This window comes from Asterias amurensis, chromosome 1, assembly GCF_032118995.1.
Source record: "Asterias amurensis chromosome 1, ASM3211899v1".
Taxonomy (NCBI): domain Eukaryota; kingdom Metazoa; phylum Echinodermata; class Asteroidea; order Forcipulatida; family Asteriidae; genus Asterias; species Asterias amurensis.
In genome coordinates, this window is record NC_092648.1 from 3,540,480 (window position 1) to 3,564,832 (window position 24,353).

Below are 24,353 nucleotides of genomic sequence, written 5' to 3' on the forward strand. Positions count from 1 at the left end.
ATTAAATTAGTTTCTTTTTCTTTCCTTGAGCGAGGAAATTTGTTTTGTCTTTCCAAAATTGACATTTGTTTCCAGTAACAATATTACTTGTTTTACCAGGACAAGATAAAAAAAACACCCCAAAACGGTCACCCTTCCAAAAATTCTAACCCAACCCTATCAAAACTCGGACCCCCCCTCCTCCCAATAAAAAACTTAAGGGTTTTAAAAGAAAGAAAAAAACAAAAGAAAATAATAATAAAGTTGAACATCTATCCTCCCTATGTCAGTTAACTTTTGAGGGTAAATGGACTTCAAAAAGGAATGCTCTATAATATAAAGTGTCAACGCATGAATTTGCATGTTTTTCAAAAGAAAACCACATTTCAACCAGAAAATGTTGGTTTAAATTTTGCAGTTGCAGTTTAAACTCGGCTCAACATCGTACTAAGCGGTGACATATACTTTACATACTATGGATAAAGGACCAGTGCTTTTTCTTTTTAAAGGCAGTGGACACTCGAAATCAAACATCTAAACGCACACAACTTCGTGTGACAAGGGTTTTTTTCTTTCATTTTTATCTCGCAAGTTCGATGACTGATTGAGCTCAAATTTTCACAGGCTTGTTATTTTATGCTTATGTTGAGATACACCAACTTCTTATTTAGTTAAGGTTTACCTTCTTAGAAAATGGGAAAAAAATGAGAGGCCATGAAGTGGACCCACAAGATTGGGTGGGGTAATCCCTTTTAAAGACAGTAAAAAAACACCTCAGTAACAAACTAGGTACGAGGTGGGGGCACATACCCCCACTCCCAAATAACATGCCGAGTGCTCCATGAAAAAACATAAGTACGCCTTTCAAAAGGATATATGATAAACAAATACTGTTTTAAAAAAAGAAAAACATAGTTTATACTCTTTATAGTTTATAAATCTGTAAGCTGATTGCCTTCTTAAAAAAAAAAGAAAAAAAAAATTTGCAATAGTAGTAAAGACAGCACGACAGCCCCCCCCCCCCCTCCACAATTTTTTTTTTAAAGGCAGTGGACACTATTGCTTATTACTAAAAATAATTATCAGCATAAAACCTCGCTTGGTAACGAGTAATGGGGAGAGGTTGATGGTATAAAACATTGTGAGAAACGGCTCCTTTTGAAGTAACGTAGTTTTTGAGAAAGAAGTAATTTTCCACGAGTTTGATTTCGAGACCTCAAGTTTAGAATTTGAGGTCTCGAAATCAAGCATCTGAAAGCACACAACCTAAAAAGGGTAAGCACCCAAAAAGGGTAATTTTTTCTTTCATTACTATCTTGCAACTCCGACGACCAATCGAGCTCAAATTTTCACAGGTTTGTTATTTTATGCATATGTTGAGATACACCGAGTGGGAAGACTGGTCTTTGACAATCACCAATAGTGTCCATTGTCTTTAACCCTTACACTTTCAAGAATACTATTTGGGTGTGATTTGAACCCAAGATTCCTCCATCCCGTCTTTCAAGGAACTATAAGTACCTATATGTTATGTTGTTGCTCCGTGATGCCTTGAGCGTCTTGTCATGCCCAGGGTAAGTCCTCACAATTCCACTCCATCTTCCTCAAATTGATAATTTTTATAAAATTACCACACAATTTTCAGTTCTTCTTTCCTGCATTCACTCCAAGCCATGACAATCAAAGTCCATGTTTTGTTTGGTTCTGGATTGAGAACTCTACCAGTAAGTTATCATGCTTTTTTAACCATTCATAAGTAACAGAATTTGATAAGGTTTGGCTATTGATTAAAAATGGATGATGACAAACTTGTTTGTAACTCCTAATTATGTAAAGAAAACGAAATCTTCAAGATAGTTGAGTAGTTTGCTTTTGAAATTTGATGAAAAGTTTTCCTATCAAAATATTGCTGAGTAAATGAGATTTTTATTCCCTTCAAACAGCTGTTATATCATGAGTCCTGTGTGCTGTGTGCTAGACCACTCAGCCATAACACAGCAGGTGATGCTGTTCATGTTACCTTCACGAACAATGTTGAACGAAATGTTGCCTTGACGAACAATGCAAATACTTATTGCAGAACTTTGCAGACGCACATGTTATCATCGAGTTCCCCTTGCTGACATTTTGTTTCATTTGCGATGTGGGCTTCTTGAGTTCTAAAACACCCCCTCTGACGCTAAGGATGCATGATCTCTCAAGGGCACTCGTTGTTGTGAACTTGACGCTGTTTCCATACAGGGTAATCAGGGAGAAAGTTCATGTGGACTTGTGTCATGGTGACTGCGGTTTTCGTACACATAATGGTGTTAGCTTGATAAGTTTTGGGGGTACTCTTACTGGCACTGCATAAAAATAAATTCTTTCAGCAGAGGTGTTCACTCTGACAAGATCTGGTTGGTTTATTCTCAGTTAGCCTGACGCCACACTTTGAGGCTTGTGAATTCTGCTGTTGAGCCCACATACATAATCGCCTTTGACCTTGCATCATTTCACATTGCCTTCATGAGATTTGCAGTTAAATCCGATGTACATGTGTATACATTAGCCAATACCTGTCCTCATCCTTGCGGGTAAGGACGAGGGGCCAGTCTAATTCTCTATGTGCCCCAGGTAGTGTGGCCAGGTTAAGTTTGGTCACTAGAAGGCTCGGTCTAGGACGTAGAATCGACGGAGGGCCTGTCATGTCATCTTGATGACCCCATGGGAGGAATACACACAGCGTCAGGGAGCACAGAGGTCAAGTCCTCAATCCGACACCGATGGCCTTCCCTCAGATCCTCCAACTCCACTTTCAATTGCTCGACGACCGCCGAGAGTCTCGTGATCTCGTCCTGGATGTGGATTCTATTGACTGGTTCATTCTGAGCTGCAGAGGGCGCTTTAGATTGTTTGCTTGTGAGATGGAACCTGGTAGTCTGATGAGAGTGTCGTCTTGTTGAAGTTGCTGTGGGAGGTGGAGCGAGTCTGGACCTGACGTCTTCTGCAATCAAAGACAGCTTAGAGGTGTATCTAGCCTGTTTGTAAAAAACACAATGGCACATTCATATAAAAAAATTCCCTTAAAGTGTCTCTAGCCTGTTTGAAAAAACATATTGGCACATTTATCACAAAATTTTCCCTTTAAGTGTCTGTATTCGTATGGTAATTACTCTGAAGAATGAATGGCAATAAAAAACAAACGAGGTAAGAAGTACAGAAGATAGTATAATGCATTTTGAGTAACATTTCACCTCAAAGTCCTAGGGTTATAGAAAAAGATATCACCTTTTTTGCCCCCCAAAAATTCAATAAATATTGGTATTTGGAACCATTTGGTTGGTTTAATCCGATAAAAATGTAGATGTACATATATACATCTGGTCCTCCAAAAACTAACATGTTAAAGACAGTGGACACTATTGGTAAAAAATATTACTCAAAATAATTATTGGCATAAAACCTTTCTTGCTGACGAGTAATGGGGAGAGGTTGATGGTATAAAACATTGTGAGAAACGGCTCCCTCTGAAGTGCCATTGTTTTCAAGAAAGAAGTAATTTTCCACGAATTTGAATTCGAGACCTCAGGTTTAGAACTTGAGGTCTCGAAATCAACCATCTAAATGCACACAACTTCGTGTGACAAGGGTTATTTTTCTTTCATTATTATCTCGCTAGTTCGATGACCGATTGAGCTCAAATTTTCACAGGTTTGTTATTTTATGCATATGTTGAGATACACCAACTGTGAATGCTAGTCTTTGACAATTACCAATAGTGTCCACTGTCTTTAAACAAATTATTTCAAAAGGTGCCATTTTTTAAATATCACAAAAAATTTATGTACAAATAGGAAGAATAACCACTAAATACACAATCTGAAGCGCAAAAAAAAACCACCAGGTACTGAAATAGTTCATATAAAAATTTTTAAAACCTGATAATCTTACATCTTCAGAAGAGCCATCATCGTCAACGAGGCGTTCAAGTTGCTGAGTGCATCCTTCCAAATCGATAAGCATCTCCATGAGGTCACCTGACCTCGGTGAGGAATTAGGTTTGGTGGAGTCATCGGCTTCTTCTTCCTCTAGATCAACTTGAGAGTCTTGAAGCTTTGCGTCCAGCACACTCTCCTGCAAGATTAAAAGCAAAGTATACCATTGGTTTTTTGGCACTGTTTGAATGTTTCAATCCTATGATGCAATAAAACTTACCCATGAAATTTAATTTCAAAAAGTGGTTGTTGAGATATCGCCAAAATGCAGAGGGAATAAAGCACACTTTATACTTCCTGATTGCGCTTAAAGGATTTTGAAGTCACAGCCCTGTATTTGCTGCAAATGTTTGAAGAAGTACTCAAAAATACCTCAGACAGTTTCGCTATTCCTTTTGGTGGAGAGCGCGTCACGTGGGTGTGTATAAACCTTTGTTTATGACCGGTAAAAAGTGTTAATTCATTGGCGTGACACGCGACCTTGCACTTGTTCTTTTAAGACAGTTTCTTCACGCGATACGCGCACAGCAGTCCCTTATAAGGAGTTGCTTACCCCAGGGCGGTGGAGGGCCTTACCATTTCATAGCTGGAGGGGTGTTGTGTTGAAAGAAATCATTCAACAATTATAATTTTTGCATTTATTTTTGCTTTTTGACCAAAAGTGATGATGTTTTTGACCGAAAAGGTATTTATGAATGGGAATCAAAGTATGTTGAATCGGTTTTCAACTAGTGGTTTAAACCCGCCAAGGCCTGGTTCTTTATAATTTACCACGACTTCGTCTCGGTAAAATTATCAAGAACCAGGCCTCGTTGGGATTAAACCACTAGTTGAAAACCTCTTCACCACACATTGATTCCCTTATTTAGCACAGCTCAATCTTCTGAATTATTTGTTGCCAAAAAGGTGCGTTGCATATAAATTATTAGTATGACAGATCCAACCTACCATCCATTGCCAGAAGGTTTGTTGCTGCTCCTGCCATCGGATGCAGATGTGAAGTCTGGATTGCTCTGCCTCTAAGAAGTCATGATGCTACAAGAAAATCACGCAATGAAAATTATTATTATTTTCACTCTTGTGATGAAATAGACTTGTGGACAAGTCGTTAATGGTCCCACGTAGTGAGATGGTCGAGTTGCAGCGGTGCTCTCGCCAGGTCACTGCACTCGTGCGAACTGCTTCGGACTGCTTCGGCAACCAGCAGTTCGCACGAGAGCAGTGAAGCATCGCCACAACTTGACTATCTCACCCTGTGGGACCATTAAAGACTTGTCCACAAGTCAAGTGATGAAACAAAACAAAGACGAAGGCTCTTGGCAAAAATAGTAGTCTTAATGGGGGGGGGGGGTCATATTTATTTCAGTAGATTGAAGTGATAATTAGGAATCAAAGGACCCCACTGAAACATCTGACTACCCATTCATTATCAATGTGGTTTTGAACATAGTTGAAGGGGTTCAAAGGGTGAGTTATGTCGTGTATTTCTGCGGCAACCGTATTCATTATGTGAACGGCAAATACAAATGTTTTATCAATCGCTTACCGTCTTGAGTTGGTCTGAATGCCTGGTGATGAAGGTTTCAAACGGTGACAGATGCGAGGTATCCATGGAAACACTTAATCCTTGGGTTGCTACGTGAATCTGATAAACGAAAGGAATTACAGTAATAATTAAAAGATTTAGGGGCGCATATTTTGACAATCATACTTTAGAAGGCAGATGCTGAAAATGATAAAAGAATTTTATTCTTTAAATAACCAGCTTTAACAGCAAATTTATGCTTACTAACAGAGTTTCCAGTTTATAGCACTGCTTACCGTCAGCACATGAAAAGGCATGGTGCTAAATGTATACAAATTAATGACATAAAAATGCAAATCCATGGTAAGCGCGCAAACTGGTCACTAAATTTTCTTGCTAACCTGTGAAAGGCCTACAGGGTTATTATATTATGGTTAGCCCAAAATTTGCTTACGATTAAAGGCAGTGGACACTATTGGTAATTGGGAAGACTAGCCTTCACAGTTGGTGTATCTCAACATATGCATAAAATAATTAACCTGTGCAAATTTGAGCTCAATCGGTCATCAAAGTTGCGAGATAATAATGAAAGAAAAACAACCCTTGTCACACGAAGTTGTGTGCATTTAGATGGTTGATTTTGAGACCTCAAGTTCTAAACCTGAGGTCTCAAAACCAAATTCGTGGAAAAATACTTCTTTCTCGAAAACTATGGCATTTCATAGGGAGCCGTTTCTCACAATGTTTTATACCACCAACCTCTCCCCATTACTCGTAATCAAGTAAGATTTTATGCTAATAATTATTTTGAGTAAATACCAATAGTGTCCACTGCCTTTAAGCAGCGCTATGAAATTGATCCCCGGGTCCACAGATGTGAAAGGCAGTGAAGAAATCCCACAGTCAACCCGAATGTATCAAAAACTTACAAGAGACTACGTTTTACCTGGTGAGTGAGGCTACAAAATTCCTGTTGTTGGACGTACAAGCGCCTCATTGCCATTCTACATCGTCCGACCATCCACCCCAGCCTCTTAGCACAGTCACTCGGCAGCAAGTCACCGGAGATGGAGTTACTAGCTCCTTTCATCCTCGTCATGGCCTTTACGACCTCCTCAAGGTGTAAGTGCGCCGTGTCGGCTACCGCCATCGCCCTGTCATCAAGAATGATATCAGCTAGGATATCCGTCTTGGCCAAGAGCCAGGCGCATGCAAGAAGCACCTCACGACTTCCCCCACTCATGTCATCTGGAAGGCGATATAGCTTGTTACACCGATAACCCTCTGCCCACATAGCATGCTTTGTTGAGGAGATGCGGTGAGTTGGTCTTGTGTGGCGTGCTGCGTCTGTCTTAGATGGGATGCACTTGTGGGTGTTATAGTGGGCGAGGGAGTAAAGGAGTGACCATAACGGAGCAACCTAAAAATAAAAATAAAATAAATAAATCAGTTATTGTGGTGTCCTTGCCAAGAGGTCTAGCTCATCGGACTCTAGCCCTGCCGGCTTTTACTTTTGTTTTATACTACAGTACAGAGAAAGAGTCCTAATGGACCCCTGCTCTGGTGTCGTCAGCAGCAGAGTGTTCGTTTGAATCCCGGTCATGAAACTTGTACCCTTGAGCAAGGCTACTATCCATAACTGCTTGAAAAAGATGGGATGGTAATGCACTAACAGTCAGGCTTCAAGTGGATGATGGTAGAGGGGTTACCCTGTTTCAGCCCCAGGAGTAGAAGGCAGCGTGCCCCTGTTGACAGTTGACAAATATATTGAACTATGAACCATGAATATACTTACAGCTTCTGGTTTGTTGAACTTGGCCTGCCTGAAGATCTCTGGGGTGAGTCCGGTAATTCCTTTAAGATTCAGGAGTTGACATAGAGACCCGATGGCGTCCCTCGGCCGTCCGGCTGATGACCTTGAGGATGCCATCATCTAATAGACTGCCCTCTAGTGACGAACAAAAATAAAACAAGAAATTGTATTTATTGTGCATTTTTCAAGCCCAGTACGCCCATCAATACTGCCTTAAAAATCCACCTTGCATCAGCCCCTAAATACATCTGATATGATGAAATTGCATTTGGGATAAAGAATTGCATATGCCTAGGTGATTTTTTTTCACAGAACGCAGGAAATAATGAGTTTAAATAGCCCACACATATTAATATGGGTAAAACCAAACTTCTGATTGATATTGTTTGCAAAAGCTGCTAAAAAACTTGCATCAAGCAGAAAGAAGAGCTCAACCCACAGGACAAAGTTAAACCTTGAAAACAATAGAAGTTAATACAGAGAGGTGCGTGACAGATCAAGCGATCTGTAATCTTATTATCAAAAAATGTTGATATCTGCGATTATCAGACATAAAACCTCAAAACCCTGATTTTTCCTTTGACTGACTGATTGGAATGTTGCACAACTTACACTCGCACACACATACAGCATAAATATGGCGGAGTTCCATGTCACTGCGAGTCAAAAGCGGCCCAATTTTGACCATTGTTTACAAACTGTGATGTTATTTTTCTCTCTTTTTTTTCTGGATGGTAGGCCTATAGTATACAAAAAAGCTATGCGGTAACCCTTCTTCTCAGGTAAGGAAAAAATTCAGTGGTTTTGGAGTTAATTAAGGGCCGATAAATTGGTGGCGACGTACGGAAAATTATCCCCGCCCCCATCCGTAGACCCTGGTGGTGCCAACACACTGATACGCCACACTGTCACCACACTGTATCTGTCACCGACTGTCTGTGCACAAACACCCAGCGTGCCCAAGATTCAGAACTTAAACTACAAAATGAATGAACCTAAGCTTGGTGGGGACACACAACCGCACAGTACACGTTCATTGAAGATTTTGTTCCCAGCACAATGTTATATTTAATACTTAAGTCACACCTTACAAGAAATTCACAAATCGAAAACTAATACTTACGAACTTATCTGAAGTTTGCAGTCACTGTTTTAAAATCGTCGCCTAAATTTGTCGAAATCCATGTGTATTGAAGAGCGCCCTCCATTGGCAGAGTTATTTAAGGCTCTGGCTGTCAAAAGGGGGCGGGGCGTGGGTGCGGGCGGGGCCCTCTCCAAGTATAACAATAAGCGCTCTGTTGAAAACAAAAATTCATACTATTTTGAGGTCCAAAGTTAATATTGTTTGGATCAAATGATTGTGCTCGAAGTGCTGTGCACTTGTATAATTAATGCCATTGTTTGGAATTTCATTTGGACGGACAAACAAGATGGAACCCACCCCCCCCCCCCTCACAAAAACATACAAACTAGCCTACTGTGACTCTGGAGTTTAGGGATTTCATCCTCCATGGGCAGGTGTATAGGCCTATATTGAACAATAAAACTGGGTATTTTTTTATACTAGGAACTCTTGAACAATATTAATGGTAAATGGAGTATTTGCTTTCACTTGTGGCTCAAGTCAGGCGACGAGTTACCATCAGTCTATTATAACCACCACAATTGTCGCACTCATTGCAGAATGTGAAAATAATGTCTCAATTATGTTTCTACGAAGCCCAAACGTGATTATTTTATAGAGGAATTGTAGACCATTCATTAATGACGATCTGAAAGCACTAAGACTTATTATAAAAAATAACATGTTATGGTACAGTTGGCAGTGAGACTGAGACACATAAGAGGTGACAGGAAAACTCAGATAATGTGGGGGGGGGGCGTGCCCTCGTTCCGGCTGTGCGACCAACCATCAGAAGTATTCTGCTACATCATTATCATAATAATCCTCAAATCATCTACAGCCGTATTATAGTTTGGTACCATCTGTTTGCCATTGGTAAAGATTTAGGCCTACACACACTGGAATAATAAACCAGCATCTATGTGTCCGACCTGTGTGCACATCCCTCAACCAAGGCTGTGCTCAGTCAGTGTGAGACCAGCCTTTATTGCATACAAAACTGAAGGTTTATTAGGTTTTTGTTCACCAGCCCATACACACACTATACGGGTCGGCTAGCTGTGTCCACATGAACTTTGTGAATGCCAAAACGTATTCTTGTTATTCCTCCATGGTCTACACCTTTAGGCAATTTTTTCTATTTGAAGAAAAGTCTGATTTAGGAGCTGCTGATAATCTCTAATGTGATGCTACTAAGTTCGGTGGGTCAGAGTTAGCATGATGTGGAAGCGGTTGGAGAACTCGAATTCAACGGGAGTGAGGTCGCGGTGGTAATTGCTATCAACTTTACAACGTGAAATCAGCTTTCTCATGAAGACGATCAGAGCATACTGATCGAAACGTCAAGTTGAAACCAACGGTTCTTTTTATAGAACCATCCAACTCATTTTAGAGATCGTCATCACATAGTGTTACCGCAAGCCTTCACTATTATCGGTTTTCCACTATGCAAAGTTTCAAATCCTACTTAACGTGAAACTAATTATTTGAAGCTTTTTTAAGTTCATGCTGGATTTATAAATAACTGAGGAGAAAACGATGTCTGCGCTTACGGAAAACAGTTACTTCCGATTTATGGTGCTGACTTTAGGCTATGTTGCCTACCTGTGTGTCGGTGCCGGAGTTTTTGTCGCCTTCGAACAGCCAGTGGAGAGCGAATACAAACGAAAGCTACAGGATGCTACGGGAACATTCCTTCACGAGAACCCTTGCGTGGACCCGGTGAAACTTCAGGGGTTCGTGGAGGAGGTTATGACGGCGGGGAGTAAAGGGATCAAGCTGGAACCTGATGGCTCGTCCTTTACGGTCTGGAACTTTGCCTCGGCTGTCTTCTACAGTGTCACGCTTGTTACAACCATCGGTTAGTTTTTGGTTTGCCAAATAGTTATTTAGATAGTCAAGAATATTTTGAATAAATTATAAAGGGAAACACCTTTTTAGGTTGCAAGCACTGTGTTGCAAAAAGGCACGAAACATGGGATGCGTCCAAATTGTTTTTAGTGAACACAATTACAAGGTATGATTGTTAGTATCATGCTGTGACAACCGTCGGTTAGTTTTTGGTTTGACAAATAATTATTTAGATTGTCAAGAATACTATTTTATAAAAGGATATCACTTTTGGGGTTGCAAGCACTGTGTTTCAAAAAGGCATTGAGACCTATAGTATGCGTCCAAATTGTTTGGAGTGGACACAATTTACAAGGTTGGACTGTTAGTATCATGCTGTGACAACCGTCGGTTAGTTTTTGTTTGCTTGCAAACAATTATGTAGATAGTCAAGACTATTTGAATAATCGAAAGGGAATCACTACTTATTGGAGTTGCAAGCACTGGTAGGCCTAAGTGTTTTGCTAAAAGGTACGGACGAGACATGTGCATCCAAACTGTTTTAAAGGCACTGGACACTACTGGTAATTACTCAAAATAACTGTTAGCAAACTTACTTGGTAACGAGCAATGGAGTCTGAGCTGTTGATACTAAAACATTGTGAGAAACTGCTGATCTTTGACAACATTGCCAAAAGTATCAAGTGCCAGCTTAAGCACAAAATACTGCTTAAAATATCACTGCTTAGCGATAATGAGCGGGACACCAGTCACAAATTGTTCGTGTGACATTGTATTTTGGCTGGTAACCTTATTCTGTTTAGCAAAATTTTGTTTTGCTTAGCTCATTTTTATGCAGCTCTGAAGTTGGGCCCTGAACTGTCAACATTCATTGGCTGTAATTTTCAGTCACCCCGACCAAACATGATTGTACATGGCGTTGTCTTAATGTATGCAGTATGCAAATTACGTCACGTCACATGTATGCAAATGAGGTCCGAAACACACTAGCAGGTGATCCCAAATCAACGTTATCTCAATGTATGCAGTATGTAAATGAAGCCATGTCATATGCAAATGAGGTCCAGAAACACACTAGCAAAAGATCCCAACTCAGTGTTGTCTTAATGTATGCAGTATGTAAATTATGCAAATGAGGTCCAAAACACACTAGCAAAAGATCCCAAATCAGCGTTAAATTAAGCCACGTCATATGCAAATGAGGTCCGAAACACACTATAGCAGATGATCCCAAATCACCACTCTTCAAAATATTGTGTTATGATAAAACAGTAGATCGATATGAATGAGAGTGTTGAGTGTTTTGCGCCAACAGCTGGACCAGCCTGAGAACGAGACAATGTATTGATAAAACCCCCATAGGCCTACTATATAGGTTTTCATGGCCAATTTCAACAAAAAAATCACTTCATTTTAATACCCAGCTCATTCAATTTCGCCTGAAAATGAATGCTGGTAGAAGCTGCAGCCCTTAAAATATTACTTGTTTAGGTGCTTTGAGAAACGAGTAAAACAATGTCACGAAAATTATGTTAGCATTTAGAACGTAGCTTTACGCGACTCTCCTGAAGACATCACTCTGTGATTTTCACTTTTTCCCCCTAAAAAACGATAAGACACATGAAGCTGAAACTTCTACATGTTCACAGTAAGTAGCGATTCATGTCATGACCAAAAAACTTGATCTACACAAGGTATCAAAACCCTCTAAAGGCACTGGACACGCTTGGTAATTGTCAAAGACCAGTATTCTCACTTGGTGTATCCCAACATATGCATAAAATAACAAATCGGTGCAAATTTCGACTCAATTGATCATCGCAGTTGCAAGAGAATAATGAGGGGAAAAAACATAATGAAACGGTATTATTGTTGGTTAAAGTGTGTGGAGTGCTCTAAACAGTAGAATTCACATGAGTAAACTGTTTGAAACATCGAGACCACACCGGTTCTTCTCTCAAAATCTTCAGCACTTCTCCCAAAATAGTTTTTATAAGCCATTTTGTATGACAGACATACGACAGTTTGGGTAAATTTGTCTGGATACACGCACACCCAAACCAAACAGTGCAATCCTCTAGTGTCCGCCCGTGACCGTATCTCAAAAAGGCTATACGCTGTACAGAGGTTTGAGAGATTACCTCTGTAATACCTTCGTTGGAGAGATAGCTTAGCCCAACCCAAAACAGACAATATTAATCCTGAAAGAAGATCCAATAATGTAGGGAATGATTTCGGTCAGACATCAATACAGAAATTATGACGAGAGAGGGGTTAGCTACAGACTCCAAAACTCGTACCTGAGACGTGTCAGCGCAGTGTGGTGACAACACCCTATTGCCCTTGAAGTGTTTGTTTTTTTACCAATGACTTTGGTGAATAGTTGAACCATGAACCAACCTTGTAAAGGATTTGGTGTTTATCTAACCTACCGAATCTTAAGTCCATACCATAGGTTTATTATGTTGCCCAGTTACAGTGAAGAGTAACGTATTACAACACATAAACCAAGTCATGCAGTTATAAGATAACACTATGTTGGCAACATACCATTAAGTTTGTGTGATAGACCCACCCGTTGGATTGACAATGATGCTATGTATAGTCGCCATGTTTACTCCATTTAAAATAATTTGAGATGGAAAATATCTAGCAACTAGATTCGTTCCTTCTATATTTTTCCTTCTATATTTAAAAAAAAAAAAATATTTATCTTTGACAATTATTACTAAAGGTGTCCAAACTTAAATATATTTTCTGTCTGAACCATTTCCTAGAGAAGGGAGATAATAATATACAAAGTATAAATCAACCAAGCACACCACCACAAATAAACTCAGCCTGATATCTAACTTTATCTGGGTCCTTCTCATCATGTTTCCTGTACAAGTATTCGTTTATTGACATGATATGAATTATTGATGTTGCCAAACATCAAGGCCATCCAATGGCACAGCTGGTAGAGTAAAGCCGTGGGCTGGGTGAATGGAGCGTGCGTGGGAGATAAGATGCGGCGGTTTTTCGACGCGATACACGGCAGAGAAGAAGGGCGCGGGTGGGGAGTCTTTTTTCTCCGTTGATCTTCATTCTTGTGCTATCGACCATAAGCAAATAAATCGGAAATCAGTTTATGTCAATAGGGACTGCTAAGTAAAGGATTAGTTATTCAATGTTGTGTGTGCATTTTTGGACTGTGCTATTCTCAACACTCTTATAAGCCAGAGTAGAAGAGGAGACCCAGTTTCAGATGTGAGAGGAAACCCCCGGGAATTATTCCATTGATAACCCACGCAGTCAGTCAAGTAGGGACTGAAAACCCAATCTACATATGGGATTTAAACCGGGGTCCTAGATGTGGAAGGCAAAGCAAGACGACACTGCATCAACCTGATCACCATAGAAGGGGGAGGCCAGGGGGGGGGGGGGCTAAACTATCATGGTACTCGTGCAAGGGTCTGTAATGTAGATTTGACTGGTGGGTGAGGGGGGGGGGGGGTTCCAATCAATTGTTTTGTTTGTGTGGAAAACAAATGGAGCGATTTATGATCACCTACCACCGACCACCAAACATTTGTTTACGCTTGGTTTTGACGCTGTATTGCCAGACGATATGATACTTGGGATATAGTGTATAATAATTTGACTTTAAAGACACTGGACACTATTGGGGAATTAATTAAAGCATTACTTATGTTAGCTAAAAACTTACTTGGTCACGAGCAAAGGAGAGCTGATAAAAGTAACAGTGTGAGACCTTTTTGGGCCTGAAGCCATTTTTCGGCATTTGAGGCACACACAATTTGCCAAAAGGGTTTTTCATTCTTTTATTATTCTCTTGCAACTTCGATGACCAATTGAGTCCATTTTTATACAGATTTGTTATTTAATGCATAGGCCTATGTTAGGATAGACCAATACAAGTGAGAATGCTGGTCTTTGACGATATTACCAAAGGTGTCCAGTGCCTTCCAATGCCTTAATCTGAATGGTTCTCGATACACCAACAGTAATATTAAAGTTTCTATTTTATTTTTCTCTCACAGGCTACGGGCACATGACTCCCCTGTCCGAAGGAGCAAAAGTCTTTACTTTATTCTACGCCTTGATCGGAATCCCTTTTACATTTTTATTCCTTGGCATGATGGTATCGCTATGCAACCGACCATCACAGCGTCTCCTCGATTGGCTCATTAAAAAACTACGTAAGTGCAATGTCTTTCTCGATTGTTTTAAGCAGCATTCTGGTAACATTTGCCTTTGAGAGTAAATTCATTTATACCATATAAAGAAATCAAACACTTTTTAAACCTGTCTGTTTCCCCCGACTGAACAGACTGTGCAAATCTCTTGTTTGCCCTATAACCCAGTGACTTGGGCGTTTTCGAAACCATTTGTCTTGGGCTCGGGTTTCGGCTTGGGATCCGGGTACTTATTTGAAGCCCGCTAGGAATGGGCACGTTTTCTAACTGTCACATTTGATTTGTTACTCAACTAAAAACGGAATTTCATAGTGGCATGTTGATGACTTGCAACTGTACATTTGTTTCAATTTCGCTCACATCTCATTCTTGGGGTGGGTGCAAAAACGTATTGGTTCCAAAGTGTTTGTTCGTAGCCATATATGTTAATGCTAACTTCTAAACCCATTAAATGTAACGGTCATTTTATTAGACACCCCGCAAGAAAAGTACCGAGTAAACAGTGCTTTTAAAATACACAACGGTATGAGTGTATTTTCGAAACTGCATTATATATACTAACCTACCAGTAAAATTATTATCTGTGCATTAATAACCCGCTCTTTGCACAATATAGCCACTCAATAAAATTATATGCGAGGAAATGAAAGGGGTTCAAACAGGTCTTTATAAATATTTGCCCTATTTTTGTTCCGCAATCGGACCAGGAAAGAAAGAAAACAAACGCAGTCCCTCTGCCCAAGGTAAGTCGCCCCGCCTTTTATTTCTAGGATGGCAAGGGGGATGTTTCAGATTCCTTTATTTGTTTAGAGTTAGGGCGTTTGCCGTTTTACTCTTTATAATAACCAACTATTTCTGATATCCCGTTGTCTTTTGGTTTCGTTAAAGATGGCGATGGAAGGTTATTTGTATTCAGTCAGTTGAAAAACAGAACACCAACTGCAGCAAAATCCATACGATGATCTCTAAGATATAAAACGATCTCCTGAACTTAAATTGATTTCAATCATCCAATTAATTACACACAATTAATACATATGAAACATAGTCAGTCATGAAGATTTGAAGGGCAAAGGTCAACGCCTAGTTACATACGTACAAAGCTACAAGTTTACAAAAATACCGAATTCAAGCATATAGCCCTATATATTTCTCAAATTAACAATTTATTCCTCCGAAACAAACAGTCCATTCGGAGCGTAGGCCAGAGCCATGCTCCCCTAAAAAAGCCACGAAAAAAACACACACAAAGTAAATTTTGCTCCCTCTTTAGATCAAAGCTAAAGAGAACCAGACAACAATCCTGGCCAAAATGCTTGGGCCACCCATTCCTAACGTTATGTAATACAATTCCCTGTCCACTTTCCATAACAAAAATGTGCCCCCGCCCCCGTTGTAACTTAGAATGCGATTGGCAATTGAAACCAACAATGAATGGGGAAGGGGACGAGATATGGCCGGAATTGTATAGCTCAAAGCATAGAGAAAGGACCACAGTGGTCATTATATGCGCAAAGCATGCTCAAAGCTTTTTGTATAGCTCAAAGCATAGAGAAAGGACCACAGTGGTCATTATATGCTCAATAGCTCAAAGCATAAAGAAAGGACTACAGTGGTCATTATATGCTCAAAGCATGCTCAAAGCTTGTGGACCCCAAATTTTTCTTTAAATTGAAAATAATGATGTTGCTCACGAAACCAATCAGGTGCACCTAATAACTGCTTGCAAGCCGGATGAACCCTATTCAAAGGGTGCATGCTGTCATGCTATGTGAACCAGAACCACAGGGTTAATCGCCATTCTCCATTAGAAAAACAGAGTGTGGGACAGATCAGTAAACGAAATAAACCACTCGGTGAAATCTGTTTTTCCCAATGACTGAAATGGAACCGTCCGAATTTCACCTTCTCCAACAATGCATGCACGCAGTGGTATTCACACAGTATTGTATGACATACAAACAAGGATAGCCTGACGCATTTTCCTTGAAAAACCTATTTTGGAAATTGACAAAAGCTATACATATTGCAAGGTTCAACCATGGGGCTAAAAAAAATCTTCATAGTCATTACATTAACAACCATGGCCACTGACACCATGGGGAATAATAACTGGTCTCTGTTAAAGGGAAGGTACCTTCGAGATACACCAAGTGAGAACACTGGTCTTTGACGATTACCAAACGTGTACAATGCCTTTAAGAGAGCACATTTGACCATACACCAAAACTTGTTATTTATAATCATGCCAAACCAACTCACACAGTAGTTCTCACAGCAGCATGAGTAAAAATCATTGATAACACTAATATCCATATAACATTTTATAGCATGAATCTAGATCAAAACAGTTTACAAAATCTCTCAGATGAACAATTGGATCTAAACAGGCATGCAAGCTTTGCTCGAGGCTATAAAAACAACGGATAACAAGGGCCTTGAGAACATCTCGGCTGAACTACAATTCCTTACTCATAATGGCATCACAAAGAAGAACCTTGATCGTTTACAATCCCTTCAAAATAAGTCCTTCAAGAGTGCTCCACATGACCTAGCACACACCAACTTCTCCCCTATGGACCTTTACCATGGTGCAGCCATCTTGAATTTCTCCCATTGATATCATGTTACCAAACCGAGGCTGGAAAAACAAAATAGTCTGGTTCCTATTTTCAAAATGATAATTAGCATTCGTTATTGTTTTTCGATATGAGGGACATGACCAAGATGGAGGCAGCACTGGATAAAGGTCTATTGCTGACCTTCACTGGTTCAGAATCCCCCAAAGGACACAGTTCAAAATACCGACAACTTGTTTTTAAAGTCTCTTCACAGCGAGAAGTTTACCATTTTGACAAAAACAATACCTAAAAACGTCGTAAAAAATAAATAAATTTAAATCTTCTATTGTCTTCCTATGAAACGAAAGACAGTGCATCCCCACCCGTCTGGTACACTCATGTAATAATATACAAAGTTTTCTACACAAAACTCCATTACACATACACAAAATAAGCTTGCAATTAGTTGTTACTCTAGGTTAGTTTATGTCTCTGTTATATTATTTCGGTACCCCCCTATGTTTGGCTTTTATCTCCTAATCTTGCACTATAACTTGCCCAACCACTGGTAACTCAGCAACATGAGGTTTGTTCAACCAATGTTTGCCCAAAGTCATTTTATGGTTCGTTCTGTTGTGTTCAACTGGTGGTATTTGTGGTGGGACGGACTTGTCTTTGGTTATGGTTCTGTTTTACTAACAAGGACTCCCTGATGTATTGAAACTATAATTATTTTAATTGTCAATTCATTTTTCAGAGATGTTTATAATATTATATGGAAAGTTTTACGCGGTAACACCGTGTAATGACTATCTCTAATGAGTCAGGTGGTTCTGAAAAGAACCGTTGGATTCAACTCGACGTTTCGATCAGTATGCTCTGATCGCCTTCTGGAGAAAAAATAAAAATACAATAAATAAATTGTTTCTAAAATAGCCATTGGGTCTTACACGGACATGGTACTTAATAAATAATTCATGAGTTGTTCATTATAAACTTGCCTGAACATCTTACGTCACACTTCGAGGCTCTTGACTTACGCCAAAGATCTGCCTTGAGCCTACATCCATAATCACCTTTGACCTCCCATTCATTTACGTGTCCCTCATGGTCATGGAGATTCGCAGTCAAATCTGACGTACATGAGTTTACAGATAAAGCCAATACTTGTCTTAGAGGACCAGCAGCCGATTTCACGAAACGCTAGGATTAATCCTATCTGAGTTAGGACGGGTTCAATGTGTCCTATGATGAAGTTATGATGAGTTTGGCGTAGGCCCTAATCGACGGCAGTATTATAGTTTCTTCCCGGTAGTTGCTAGTTCCAAGATAACTCTCCACCCTTTGTTCGTTTACCCAAATACAGAGGACAAGTTCAACAATCTTGGGATCCACATTGTTCACTTGATCATCATCGCACTCATCGTCTTCACGTTGTTCTTCGTCATCCCGGCCGCCATCTTTGATAAGTTGGAAAACACGTGGAACTTTCTTGAGAGTCTTTATTTCGTGTTTATCTCTATTTCGACGATTGGTTTAGGAGACTACGTGCCTGGGAACGAGCCTTATGACAGCCCGTATGCAGACTACAGGAGTCTTTACTACTTGTGTTGTACAGGTTGGTGCTTAAAACAAAGTGTCATATCTTCAGCCCATGCAGTGCTTTAAACGCACTGGGTGGATTCCACAAAGAGTTAAGACTAGTCTTATCTCGAGTTAGGACGAGTTACATGCCTAACTTAGGACTAGAGCCTTAAGTTTTGTTTATATCTCCAAGGACTAGTCCTAACTTAGAACTACCTAACTCTTTGTGAAGTTACGTAGTTTTTTTGAGAAAGAAGTAACTTCTCACTCAAATATTAAAAGACTTCAGGTTTGAAGTCTTTTATTATTAAGGCATCTGAAGGAACATCTATTTGTGCAACAAGGGTGTTTTTTCTTTCATTATTTTCTTGCAAGTTTCGATGACCAATTGAGCCAAAATTTACACAGATTTGTTATTTTATTCAAACGTTGGGATTAAACAATTGAGAATACATGTCTAATGTCCACTGCCTTTAAGTGCAATTTCATACTCATAATAATCAAAAGGTTATTAAATGAAATCTTAAATGCAAAAAAAACTAAATCAAAGTCAACAAATAAATGTTCTACTTAGAAAAATGTTCTACTTAGTTTCGTTTTGCCAAACAAATGGTTTGAAATCCACTCTTGGTCCAAAACTGATTTTCTATGTCTTTTTCCCTCTCGTTTGGCATGAAAATCCAAATAAACGCCATTTACCACGAACACCAAAATATTTAAAAGCAATTTGATGAAATCCATACAAATTGCATTTAATGAGCTTGAGTCCCGAGCAGACGATGTGGTTTTAATGTTGTTTTTTTTTAATGAAAATGGGCGGGTGGAATGATGTTTCATTAATGAAACATGCACGTGCACACTTGGCAGGCTACCATTGGCTAAGAGTCTTGTGTATTTTTTTGTCATCAAAGATGGCGGTTAATGGCGTCATTATCAATCCATCTACTGTGGTCCAAATGTTGCGAGCTGGCAGGTTTGACAACAACACACATTTACAAGTATATTGTTATTAGTTTTTACCCGTATATACACAAATGCGTGTTAGCACGTCTGTAAACTCAGTACTTTCCCGAGTCCTGTGAAAAAATATCACAGGCATGTTACTCGGGTGGGATTCGAACCCATGACCCTTGCAATTCTAGCAGTTCTAGAACTAATATTCTTTACCCCGATGCAAATTTAACATCTATTATAAGTTTATTATTAGTGTCAGTATGTTTCCTTCAATTATCCCCTCATTCGTAAATAAACAAATTCAAGTTAATTTATACATAATTGTTTTAAATTTTTTACATGATTTTTTTTTTGTAAAACTTGTATGGGAACGGGCTCACGCAAGAAGCATAGACAAGCGCACACACAAAATAAATATTTAAATTATAGCAAAAAGAGGAGCAAAGACATTTGGGACCAGAAAAAGCGGGACGTATTTAATTATTATTTCTATAGTCATGTCTTATTTTGATAAGGTTTGTCACTAATTTTGGTGTTGCTGTTCGGGGTTTCCCTTTTGCACCGATGTCATTTTTGATGTATTTGTCAATGAAGGTAATAAAATAAAATAAATGAACGAAATAAATTTTACTGCTACCTCAAAAAGGTGACATAAAATCGGTACATTCACATTTATTAGATTGAAATTAACATCCTGATAATTAACATAAAATTAATGACTAAATGAGCGACGTCCAATTTGTCGCAATTATTCGCTCACATTATTAGTCTGTGTCAATCGTGCCTATACACAACACACGTCATCTTCATTCAAAAACAAATGGTTCAAACTTAACAGTCTCATTTGATCGCCAGTATTACTATTCCCTATGATGACAAGCTGTATATTGTAAAACCATAAAACCATATTCATAATTTTATCAACCCATTCATGCATCCTAATTTAAGGCCACGATTCGACGATAACAAAAACATCTGTGTGGGCCAGCAAACGAGCAGTATATGTATTAATTAGATCTAAGACAATACAGCTTCAATAAACCGCAGCTGGCAACAAACGCCTTATGCACTGCGTGCGAAGCACAAACATGTTTAACAACTATAAACTGAAACTATATACATGGTACGTTAAAGGGGTAGTGTCAGTGTGGTTAAAATCGACATTCTGCTTGGGCAACTGTACCAATTTGGAACAATAGAGGGCCACACTGCAAACACTGCGTTTTAAAAATTGACACCATGGGTGTTGTCACATGTAGATACCTGAAATAAATCAACATTTTATACAACACAGGGTGTTAAATTAACACTTTTATCTGCCAACACAATTCCTTTTTATTAACACCATACGGTGCTTAATTCGATTATTGTGGGCATAATGTGTACCAATGGTGTCAATTTCAACACCTCAGTTTTTGCAGTACAGTTTGAAATGGAAAGACAGTCTTATGTGTACAATACCAAGTAAACAGGTCCCTATGTCAACCAATGCCCTCATAAATCTCAACCTCTCAAAATCAATTGAAAGTGTTTGCTCACAACCTTAGGTCAACCACCAGTCCTGCCCAAGGACATTCACACCACAGGTTGGGCACACCCCTCCAAACGTTTCATAATCAATAAAACAATCAATACATTATATAATCCATAATTATATTGAGTAGGGTAGTTGACCTCATCTTTCGATCCAAACCAGACCTTTTTCAGAGGCAGAGGAGCAAAGGATTGAGGGAAGGTGTTCAGAAAAAGCGGGGAAAATACAAGCCGAAATTACTATATAAAACATTTATGACAGTGTGGGTTTTCTCTATAGGATTTTCCCGCCCACGCCTACAGAACTTGAATTTCTTCACCGTCCTCTCTGCAATAAGTTGGTGTGATGTTTTCATTCATAAATACCTAAGACAGTTTATCCATTCTGATTGGTCGAGAGGGCATCACGTGGGGGTGTTTGAACGGATGATATAGCACCAGTAAAAAGCGTTCTTCACCACACATTGATTCCCTTATTATAGAATGCTGTTAAATTTTAGGATAGTTTTTTTTTAAATAATACATTTGTTGTGTCTTCTTTCCAGCTTATCTTCTAATAGGCGTCGGTTCACTTCTCCTTCTCTGCGAGACGGTGGTCAAGATCCCACAGATCATGGGCGGCATCTTCGCCAGTATGGTCCCCATGACTGACTCGTCGACAGCAGGCGACGATGACGACGATGACGACACAGGGTCAGAGAAAACTGACATTACAAGCATCCCATTCTCCACTTACAATAGTATAAACTCAGACCAACCTCCTCAATAATATTCGATCATCTACTCATCGTTATTTATTTTATACCCTAAGTATCTTTTAAAATAACTTTCACTGCGTAAAATAAATAATTATGTACCTGTCACCATTAACTCAAAACAATTTATTGCCAAGACTTGCTGCAATATAATGAGAATTTGAATCAACTTAAGTTTAATAAAGCGCTTCTGAAATCATATTAGTCATCCAGTTTGATGTGTTTGAAACATTTTAATACATTGACTCTTTTTAATCCATAGGCTTGTTTTAGTCCATTGGCTGTAACGGTTTAGTTGGTTGCACTAAAGCCGGCTTCAGGTCGACCTTGCGTCAAAAAAAAAGCGTAATTTGACTGCGCGTTGCCGACGGTTTGTTGCGGGCGCAAGAAAATCGTAGGTCGACCTGAGGCCGGCTTTAAGTTTTGACGCCCCTGTTACGACACTCTGTTAATTGTCTAACCCTTGCTCTAATTAACCCCAACCAACAACAGTGTGTATATCCCCGGAAAAATGGGTTTTTGGAACATGGGGGTGTCGGAAGTTGTCATCACTATAATTTATTGAATGTTTTTAATTCATTGACTCATTCGTGTCAATTGACTAATATCAATTAATTGACAAACTAGGTGCAACTAACGCCAAAACTAAACAATTGCCGTTACCCTCTTGGGGTATCGTCTGCTCCGGAGTAGAAGTTAATGAACCAACAATGTCATATTTGATGTTGTTAAAATAATGAACAATAGTCAGCAACTCATGATTACTTTTTAGTTTAATGTGTAAGCCCTGGTACTTCCAAAAAAAGACAATCTTCCATTTTTGCGATAAGTGTGGATTACGTTGCTTCTTGCAGCTGTGTAAAGGATTATTAAATAATCAAACCATGTAAAATATTAAATTAATGTTTATGTGTTATTAGGAACTTTAAATAGTATACCATGTATGCCATTTTACAATATTTCAGAGTAAAAAATATACACTTATCTCAGAATGATCAAGATTTTGGCCATGTTAAACATTATTTTCACAATCTTTTTGATCATAACATTAAGAAACATTTTGTACACTTAATTGTTTTGTCTTTCTCCCGCTTTGTTGGTTGAAAGCGATCTTGAGCAAATAAAGTAGTCCTACCTAACCATAGCATCAAATGTTTCACGATTCGATTATATAGTCGGGTTCCTGTCTTATTTTAAAAGGTGTGACGGCAGAGTGGTGATGGGTGCCAGATGAAAAGGACAGACGCATGCAATTGGGGGGTTAAACCCACCAAATAAGGAGAAACCAGTAGGCCCTCAAAATATTATTCTAAAAATAGTGTGGCAGGAGACTCTGTGTGCCCCCCTCCCACTAAGGCGAACTAACTGTGACACCCTGTGGGTGCGTTCGATTACCTTCCTTCCTTGGATCGACCCCGGTCTGCCCCCGGTGCGTTCAAATAGCTTTGACGTTATTCCAGGGGCTCACCCGGGGTCAGCCCCAAGTGCCCTGCTTGGGGAGTGGGTCACTTGGGGGTGACCCGAGGTGCATGACGTCACCATAAGAGGGAGAATGTGATCATTCGATTGAGCTCTTGTCAGGGGATCACCCGAGTGAGAACCGCGGGGTCGACCCAGGGAAACTTATCGAACGCACCCTGTGTACAAAATTCTTCTTCCCTTTTTGAGTCATTCTCCTTCAGTCCATGTTTATACCCCAATGAGGGACTTAATACCCGGTGGACAGATTTCCAAGGGACATCAAATCTTCTTAAACATTACAAACTCTTGCACAAAGTATTTGTCTACCGGTGCCGCATGCAATTATCTCCTCTATGCAATACTATCCGGAGGACATTATTGCATATGCAATATTGTCCGCCGGACGGTTTTGCATATGCAATCGTGTCCGCCCGGGCGCTGCTGCATAAATGCAACAATGTGTCCGTCCGGACACACTTGCATATGCAGTTGCGTCCGCCCCGTGCAAAACCGTCCTTGCAGTAAACTAAACGCTCTTGGTCGACGGAACACGTTCGCCATTTTTTACATGTAAGTGCATGTCATGAATGTCATGGGAAATGTTCTGCAGTTGGATATTCGCTGATCATAAAATACGTGAATATCCATGTTGCATAAAATACGTAGGTTCAGCGCATGCACGCCCACCGGACGGTTTTTGCATAGCCCCGGACACGATTGCATATGCAAAATTGCCGGAGCGGACAGTTTTGCATGGAGGAGACAATTGCATCTGACACCGGCAAACATTACTATATCAATACAACAAGTTGGGGTTGAACAAAGAAAAACTTGCTAGAACGGGATTTGGTCCAAAGACCTCCGGCCTAAAATGCCGGCACTCTAAATGCCGGCACTCTACCAAACGAGCTCTCTAGCTTATGTTGACCGTCTCCCTATTCTGTCAATATCTGTGTTCAGGTGCTATCTTAAGTCAAACGTTTTTTTTTATGTCCTGACAGCCATCTATTTCCGGTGTTTCACTTTCCGGGGGGAAACGTA

General features: G+C 39.7%; 2 protein-coding genes across 3 annotated transcripts; one reads left to right on the forward strand and one right to left on the reverse strand.

Moving 5' to 3' along the window:
• Positions 1 to 1,505: 1,505 nt before the first annotated feature.
• LOC139939894 (tubulin epsilon and delta complex protein 1-like) lies at positions 1,506 to 7,420 on the reverse strand. The gene is made up of 6 exons (XM_071936055.1): positions 7,274 to 7,420; positions 6,425 to 6,898; positions 5,500 to 5,598; positions 4,902 to 4,988; positions 3,910 to 4,092; positions 1,506 to 2,996 (listed from the first exon to the last, which is right to left on the reverse strand). The coding sequence occupies exons 1-6, from the start codon at positions 7,409 to 7,411 to the stop codon at positions 2,667 to 2,669; spliced, it is 1,311 nt and encodes a 436-aa protein (XP_071792156.1). The 5' UTR covers positions 7,412 to 7,420; the 3' UTR covers positions 1,506 to 2,666.
• A 1,843-nt stretch (positions 7,421 to 9,263) lies between these two features.
• LOC139944706 (potassium channel subfamily K member 1-like) lies at positions 9,264 to 22,990 on the forward strand. Of its 2 annotated transcripts, XM_071941792.1 has the most exons (5): positions 9,264 to 10,275; positions 14,309 to 14,467; positions 15,172 to 15,207; positions 18,392 to 18,643; positions 21,642 to 22,990. In XM_071941792.1, exons 1-5 carry the CDS (start codon positions 9,954 to 9,956, stop codon positions 21,863 to 21,865), a joined length of 993 nt encoding a protein of 330 aa, XP_071797893.1. In that variant the 5' UTR covers positions 9,264 to 9,953; the 3' UTR covers positions 21,866 to 22,990. The 2 variants fall into 2 exon arrangements, with proteins under 2 accessions (XP_071797893.1, XP_071797892.1); XM_071941791.1 differs by lacking the exon at positions 15,172 to 15,207 and having other exon boundaries at positions 9,271 to 10,275.
• The last annotated feature ends 1,363 nt before the right edge of the window (positions 22,991 to 24,353 follow it).

Excerpts from the sequence above, each read along its gene's own strand:
- LOC139939894 (XM_071936055.1), bottom strand. The coding sequence starts at position 7,411 with ATGATGGCATCCTCAAGGTCATCAGCCGGACGGCCGAGGGACGCCATC. Across the intron at positions 4,989-5,499 it reads ATTCAGACCAACTCAAGACG|CATCATGACTTCTTAGAGGC; the intron begins GTAAGCGATTGA and ends ATTTTCTTGTAG. Across the intron at positions 2,997-3,909 it reads ATGATGGCTCTTCTGAAGAT|GCTAGATACACCTCTAAGCT; the intron begins GTAAGATTATCA and ends TTTTACAAACAG.
- LOC139944706 (XM_071941792.1), top strand. The coding sequence starts at position 9,954 with ATGTCTGCGCTTACGGAAAACAGTTACTTCCGATTTATGGTGCTGACT. Across the intron at positions 14,468-15,171 it reads TTGGCTCATTAAAAAACTAC|GAAAGAAAGAAAACAAACGC; the intron begins GTAAGTGCAATG and ends CAATCGGACCAG. Across the intron at positions 15,208-18,391 it reads ACGCAGTCCCTCTGCCCAAG|AGGACAAGTTCAACAATCTT; the intron begins GTAAGTCGCCCC and ends ACCCAAATACAG.